General features: G+C 45.7%; 2 protein-coding genes across 2 annotated transcripts in view; one reads left to right on the plus strand and one right to left on the minus strand.

Moving 5' to 3' along the window:
• The window catches only part of LOC134095338 (phospholipid-transporting ATPase ABCA1-like), a 39,507-nt gene extending 35,428 nt beyond the window's left edge, over nucleotides 1-4,079 (plus strand). Inside the window, exons 43-47 of the mRNA XM_062548793.1 lie at nucleotides 53-194; nucleotides 445-579; nucleotides 774-877; nucleotides 2,151-2,487; nucleotides 2,721-4,079. Coding sequence (XP_062404777.1) covers nucleotides 53-194; nucleotides 445-579; nucleotides 774-877; nucleotides 2,151-2,487; nucleotides 2,721-2,891 — 889 coding nt within the window. The 3' untranslated portion in view covers nucleotides 2,892-4,079. The remainder of the gene's footprint in view (nucleotides 1-52; nucleotides 195-444; nucleotides 580-773; nucleotides 878-2,150; nucleotides 2,488-2,720) is intronic.
• A 427-nt stretch (nucleotides 4,080-4,506) lies between these two features.
• nipsnap3a (nipsnap homolog 3A (C. elegans)) overlaps nucleotides 4,507-7,500 on the minus strand; it is a 6,290-nt gene continuing 3,296 nt past the window's right edge. Inside the window, exons 4-6 of the mRNA XM_062548820.1 lie at nucleotides 5,860-6,009; nucleotides 5,611-5,697; nucleotides 4,507-5,376 (exon numbers count right to left, since the gene is read on the minus strand). Coding sequence (XP_062404804.1) covers nucleotides 5,300-5,376; nucleotides 5,611-5,697; nucleotides 5,860-6,009 — 314 coding nt within the window. The 3' untranslated portion in view covers nucleotides 4,507-5,299. The remainder of the gene's footprint in view (nucleotides 5,377-5,610; nucleotides 5,698-5,859; nucleotides 6,010-7,500) is intronic.

Below are 7,500 nucleotides of genomic sequence, written 5' to 3' on the forward strand. Positions count from 1 at the left end.
AGGGTGTGTGTTTAAACTGTGTGTGTGTGTGTGTGTGTGTGTGTGTGTGCAGTATCCTGCGTGAGATTGACGCGGTGCATCAGAACATGGGCTACTGCCCCCAGTTCGACGCCATCCACGAGCTGCTGACGGGCCGAGAGCACCTGGAGTTCTACGCCATCCTCAGAGGAGTGCCCGAGGAGGAAGTGTGTGATGTGAGTATCAGTCTCAGTGTGTGTTTTTGGATGTGTGTGTGTTTGTGAGTGTGTGTGTGTGTGTGTGTGTGTGTGTGTGTGTGTGTGTGTGTGTGCGTGCGTGTCTGTGTGTGTGTGTGTTTGTGAGTGTGTGTGTGTGCGTGCGTGTGTGTGTGTGTCTGTGTGTGTAGAAATATTTGTGTGTGTAGGAGGATGAATGACATGTATATCTAACAACTCTGCATGTGTGTGTGTGTGTGTGTGTGTGTAGGTGGCGGAGTGGGGTATCCGTAAGCTGGGTCTGGTGAAGTACGTGGACAAGGCTGCGGGCAGCTACAGTGGTGGCAACATGAGGAAGCTCTCCACCGCCATGGCCCTCATCGGAGGCCCTCCCGTCGTCTTCCTGGTGAGTCTGCTACTGCTAAGCTAGCTTAGCTAGCTGCTAAGTCACATTTATTAAAACACAAAAGGAAAACAAAGAGCAATTAACAAGGTTAAAACAAGGTAAAATGATTGAAAAATAAAGAATGATAAAAGAATAATAAAGAGTAAAGAAGCCTGAAGAGTGTGTGTGACGTGAGTCCCCTGTGTGTCCTGCAGGATGAGCCCACTACAGGGATGGACCCTAAAGCACGCAGAGCACTCTGGAACTGCATCCACAGCGTCATCAAGGAGGGACGATCAGTGGTGCTCACCTCACACAGGTACACACACACACACAGATACACAGAGATATACACACACACACACACGCACAGAGAGAGAGATATACAGATACAAACACACACACAGATACACACGTGTGTGTGTGTTATATATGTCTGTATGATCTCTCTGCAGTATGGAGGAGTGTGAGGCGTTGTGTGTGTGTAATATATTTATACATCGTGATCTCTCTGCAGTATGGAGGAGTGTGAGGCATTGTGTGTGTGTGTCTGTTATATATTTATAGGGATCTCTCTGCAGTATGGATGAGTGTGAGGCATTGTGCGTGTGTGTGTGTGTTATATATTTATATATGGTGATCTCTCTGCAGTATGGAGGAGTGTGAGGCGTTGTGTGTGTGTGTGTGTGTGTGTGTGTGTGTTATATATTTCTATATGGTGATCTCTCTGCAGTATGGAGGAGTGTGAGGCATTGTGTGTGTGTGTGTGTGTGTGTTATATTTCTATATGGTGATCTCTCTGCAGTATGGAGGAGTGTGAGGCATTTTGTGTGTGTGTGTGTGTTATATATTTCTATATGGTGATCTCTCTGCAGTATGGAGGAGTGTGAGGCATTGTGTGTGTGTGTTACATATTTATATAATGGTGATCTCTCTGCAGTATGGAGTTGTGTGTGTGTGTGTGTGTGTTATATATTTCTATATGGTGATCTCTGCAGTATGGAGGAGTGTGAGGCGTTGTGTGTGTGTGATATATTTATACATGGTGATCTCTCTGCAGTATGGATGAGTGTGAGGCATTGTGTGTGTGTGTGTGTGTGTTATATATTTCTATATGGTGATCTCTCTGCAGTATGGAGGAGTGTGAGGCGTTGTGTGTGTGTGTGTGTGTGTGTGTGTGTGTTATATGTTTATATATGGTGATCTCTCTGCAGTATGGAGGAGTGTGAGGCGTTGTATGTGTGTGTGTGTGTTATATATTTCTATATGGTGATCTCTCTGCAGTATGGAGGAGTGTGAGGCATTGTGTGTGTGTGTGTGTGTGTGTGTGTGTGTGTGTGTGTGTGTGTGTGTGTGTGTGTGTGTGTGTGTGTGTGTGTGTGTGTGTGTGTGTGTGTGTGTGTGTGTGTTATATATTTCTATATGGTGATCTCTCTGCAGTATGGAGGAGTGTGAGGCGTTGTGTGTGTGTGTGTGTGTGTGTGTGTGTGTTATATGTTTATATATGGTGATCTCTCTGCAGTATGGAGGAGTGTGAGGCGTTGTATGTGTGTGTGTGTGTTATATATTTCTATATGGTGATCTCTCTGCAGTATGGAGGAGTGTGAGGCGTTGTGTACGCGCATGGCCATCATGGTGAACGGCCGGTTCCGTTGCCTGGGCAGTGTGCAGCACCTGAAGAACCGCTTCGGTGACGGCTACACCATCGTCCTGCGCGTGGGCGGTCCGGAACCGGACCTGGGCCCAGTGATGGCCTTCATCCAGGCCGAGTTCCCCGGCTCCCTGCTCAAGGAGAAGCACCGGAACCTTCTGCAGTACCAGCTGCCCTCCGCACTCAGCTCGCTGGCCTGGATCTTCAGCACCCTGGCCAAGCACAAGCAGCGCCTGCTCATAGAGGACTACTCCGTCTCACAGACCACTCTAGACCAGGTGTGTGTGCACTGTGTGTGTGTGTGTGTACATGTATGCACTGTGCATGTGTACTATGTGTGTGTGTGTGTGTGTGTGTACATGTGTGTGTGTGTGTGTGTGAGTGTATACATGTGTGCACTGTGCATGTGTACTGTGTGTGTGTGTGTGTGTGTGTGTGCGCGCGTGTGCGCATGTGTGTGCGTGTACTGTGTGTGTGTAATGGGTATTAACAGTCTGTGTCTCCCCCTCAGGTGTTTGTGAACTTTGCTAAGGACCAGAGTGACGACCCGTTGGAGCACGCCAAGGACCTATCAGTGCGTCTGAAAGACACCCTGGCGGGCATGTCCCTCTTAAGTTCCTCCCACTCCCATAGCCACTCCCCCAAACCTACATCCAGGGAGGTCAAGGACAGCTTCGTGTGACGCCTCATTGCCTAGCAACCAGGACTAGGCGTGCTCGCGAGGACACCTTCATCCTCCTCCTCCTGGCGTCTCCCTGTTGCCGTGGCGATGACCTCTGACCTGTAATTCTGCCGTGGGAGGCACCGTCTGTAGGGGGGCGCTGTGGAGGGCAAGGAGCTCAATGCAAGTCAATGCAACTGCAATCTCCATCATACACACATACACAGGAATGAGTGTGTGTCTCACTTGAACAATTGCCATGATTGATGTCATTGTCTATGTGTGTGTGTGTGAGTTGTGAGTGTGTGTGTGTGTGTGTGTGTGTGTGTCTGGGGCCCACTCACAGTCCCCAGTTGTATGTGTGACTTTGTCTCTAAAGCACACACACGCACACACGTGAAGAATCATCTCTGTTTCAGAGAATCGAGTGTGTGATCTCTGTATTAAATATGTGCCTTTATTTATGCTGTAAATACAAACAGAATCTATGAACAACCACTTTTACAATTTTAGAATTGAAGTCCAATTGGGCATTATGTACTGTTGACCAATCAGAACGATTGTGGGAGGGCGTTGGTGTGTGATTGAAGCAATCGCTCTTTTGTAATAAAATGTGTATTAAGAGATTTGCTAGGGGACTTGTGCTTTGCTAAGTCAAACTACACAATCACAGCACCTGAATACCTCAGCTGATTCAACAGTATAGTATCCATGGCAACTGAGCCATGATAGAATCCAAATGTATCAGTATCCAAAACAACTAACACTTCTAGAGTCCAACCATTTCAGTTTCCACAACTAACTGCTTCTAGAATTTCTGTAGCCATAACAACTAACTTCTAGAGTCCAGAAATGTCAGTATTCATAGCAACAAGACACTAAACAGGTTCCACTGCCATGTCCAGACACCTAGAGGAAGGGAGGAAGGAAAAGAAGAGAAGAGAAGAGAAAAGAGGGGTGGGAGCACTGTGTGTGTGTGTGTGTGTGTGTGTGTGTGTGTGTGTGCGAGCGGGTACGTGTGTGTGTGTGTGTGTGTGTATGACAGCACTGTGATTGACTCTGGTATGTGTGTGTGTGTGTGTGTCTGTGAATCACAACACTGTGTGTGTTCTTGGCTGACTGAGTTAGAGGACTGTGTGCACTAGACTGCCATTGGGGAGCCATGTTACTCACTAACCTCAACAATAAAACTACCACAAATCTGTACAACTGTCTCTGGGTGTCTTATTTCTCATACATACTGTGTGTGTGTGTGTGTGTGTGTGTGTGTGTGTGTGTGTGTGTGTGTGTGTGTGTGTGTGTGTGTGTGTGTGTGTGTGTGTGTGTGTGTGTGTGTGTGTGTGTGTGTGTGTGTGTGTGTGTGTGTGTGTGTGTGTGTGTGTGTGTGTGTGTGTGTGTGTGTGTGTGTGTGTGTGTGTGTGTGTGTATAGAGTATTGAGTTTGAATTGTTTAAGAAACTTAATGTCATGTACAATTGTGCTCTGAAGCTTACATACACATGCTGAAGTTGACTAAAGAGTGATATAAAACATATTTTGGAAATTGATTTTGATGCCTTAATTGACCACATGAGGAAAAATACACGCCTGTACAGTGCAGTGTGTGTGTGTAGGTTGTGATTTCATCATTAACTCAGTTTGTCATATCTTTAGTTTTATTACAGGAGAGTGAAGCAGGTAAAACCAAACATGTCAGGTTACTTTGGTCTCAAATTAGAACAGGTAAATGTGAGTGAGTATACGTTTGAGAGTGTGTGTGTGTGTGTGTGTGTGTGTGTGAGAGAGAGAGAGTCTCTTAGAGTGTGAGAGTCTGTGTGTGTGTGTGTGTGTGTGTGTGTATTAATATTCACAGCAGAGTAGAAAATGAGGTAACATACTACATAAGAGTGTGTGTGTGTGTGTGTGTGTGTGTTCGAGTATCTGAAGTTAACAGAAACATCACGTCTGAAACACTGACTCACTGAAATAAGGCTTCACTGGTCCCAGGAGTCAATTCAAGTTTGATTCCAACAACAGGAAGCACTGATCCTCTTCTTGACCATGCGCAATGCGCTCAAAGATCAATGAATGAATTACTTGTGCTTAATCAAGCTCACTGTTCCCTGCATTATTAGTCCCTTATTCATATATTCATTAATTTACTCATAACGTCCAAACAACCCCCATCTCAGTCAGACACTGCTAAAGATTTAAAGGCATCAGATGACGGTTAATCACCGTATTGGGATGATATCTAGAGCTAAAGGCACTTATAGTGTTAAAGGCATCAGATGACGGTTAATCACATCGCTATTCAGGGGTGGATTATGATCGTTATCAAATCTGGACGGGTCTGGACACTACTGAGTCAGGGTGGAGGGCAGGGTGGAGGGTAGTGGGGGGTAGTGGAGTAGGGGTGTGGGGGGTGCAGGGCGTCGGGTGTGTGTGACGTCACTTCATGGGGGAGAACGGTGTGGGGAACATGAGCTTATTCTGCTGGGACGCCAGATAGGACACACTCTCCCTCACTGCAAAGAGAACACATGCACATGCATGCACACACACACACACACACACACGTGCATGCACACACACAAACACACACAAACACTTGTTAGATGTTAGACATATGGACAGTATTAACAGTCACTGTCCATTTATGTGTGTGAGCTTGCGCATGAGTATGTGTTTGTGTGTGTGTGTGTGTGTGTGTGTGTGTGTGTGTGTGTGTGTGTGTGTGTGTGTGTGTGTGTGTGTGTTACCTGCAGCTACCACTCGAGGGTCCCCGTGAGCTTTGTGTCTGTCAGCAGCACGCTGATCTGCCCCTTCATACCACCACAGAACATGCACTGCACACACACACACACACACAGTAAGATGAGTGGACAATGGCAAACTATTTAAACAGACCACAGACAATATGAAGAAAGATACATATAGATTATACTGTATATACCTTATATGCAGACACACTCATGTACACACACACACACACACACATCAGAGCTCACCGCGGTTCATGGGTCCGAACTCGTTGTGGAAGACCCCTACTGGCCAGGCGTAACCCACGGCTGCGTGAGCGCTGACTGCCGCCTGGAACGCCGGACCCCACACCGCCGGACCGCCCGGACGCATCTGGAACGACGTCAGCTCAAACACACCTGTCACACACACACACACACACACACACAGGCCTAGACTGTGAGGGCTGTTGAAAGAGGTTGCACATGGGAGAAGGCCCCAACAACACAAATTAAAGTAACATTACATCAAACTAAAGTAAACGTTCTATCAGGTGACACTACATCAGATTGTTCTATCGGGTGATGTGAAATCAGACTGTTCTATCAGAAGCAGCACTAAAGAGCTTTTCATACCTTCAAATAATGTTTCCAATGTTTTTGAATTTATTGTGTTGGCGTGTATAAGATGGAGACAGTGTAGAATCATTGAAAGAATGTGTTAGTGATATTAGAACAGTATAAGGTTATCAATTTGTTTATTGTTTTGACTGAAATATTCCATTTGGCTAACGACCTGTTGTGTTCTGCTAATTTGGTGTGGTGCTTGGTTAATTGTGTGAGGTGTTAGGAAAAAACAGAGCCCTGTTTTCAAAATTGTGTGTAAACGATTGGAAAAAACTGTAAATCAGACTGTTCTATCAGGTGATATTAAATCAGACTGTTTGCACCTCTTTTTCAGGCAGCAGTTACTTGAACAGCATGAGTAATGTAGTGAAGTACAGTGTGTGTGTGTGTGTATCTGTGTGTGTGTGTGTGTGTGTGTGTGTGTGTGTGTGTGTGTGTGTTAGTGAAGTACAGTATGTGTGTGTGTCTGTATCTCTGTGTGTGTTAGTGAACTATGTGTCTCTGTGTGTGTTAGTGAAGTATGTATGCGTCTGTATCTGTGTGTATGTTAGTGAAGTATGTATGTGTCTGTATCTGTGTGTGTGTTACTGAAGTATGTGTGTGTCTGTATCTGTGTGTGTGTTAGTGAAGTACTGTGTGTGTGTGTGTGTGTGTGTGTTAGTGAAGTATGTGTGTGTCTGTATCTGTGTGTGTGTTAGTGAAGTATGTGTGTGTCTGTATCTGTGTGTGTGTGTTAGTGAAGTATGTGGTGTGTGTGTATCTCTGTGTGTGTTAGTGAAGTATGTATCTGTATCTGTGTGTGTGTTAGTGAAGTATGTATGTGTGTGTAGCAGTGCGTGTGTTAGTAAAGTATGTGTGTGAGTGTAGCTGTGCATGTGTTGGTGAAGTCTGTATCTGTGTGTGTGTTAGTGAAGTATCACTTGTGGACAGGGACTGACTCAAACATTTCTATGCAAATATCAACTTGCTAGCTGGCGATTAGGTCAAGCTAAGCAGCAGTAAGAATGCTTCCTCATGGCCTGAGTGAAGTGTTTCGAGCTAAAGGCTAATGTGGATGGGAGCAAATAGACACAGTTTGCTTGTGTTATGGGTGAAAATGGGCATCATCTGTAAATGTGAATTTTAGAATGATGGACCTCAACTTCATCATTTAAAGCACGGGTCACCAAACTAAAGCCTGCAGGCCACCTCCCTTTGACCGCCCCCACAGCCCCTCTGCCCCCGACTACTTGAACCGGCCAAATGGCCTATTTCTTTATTTGCTTTTAGGAAAATAATAACATG

This window comes from Sardina pilchardus, chromosome 11 (assembly GCF_963854185.1).
Source record: "Sardina pilchardus chromosome 11, fSarPil1.1, whole genome shotgun sequence".
Lineage (NCBI taxonomy): Eukaryota > Metazoa > Chordata > Actinopteri > Clupeiformes > Clupeidae > Sardina > Sardina pilchardus.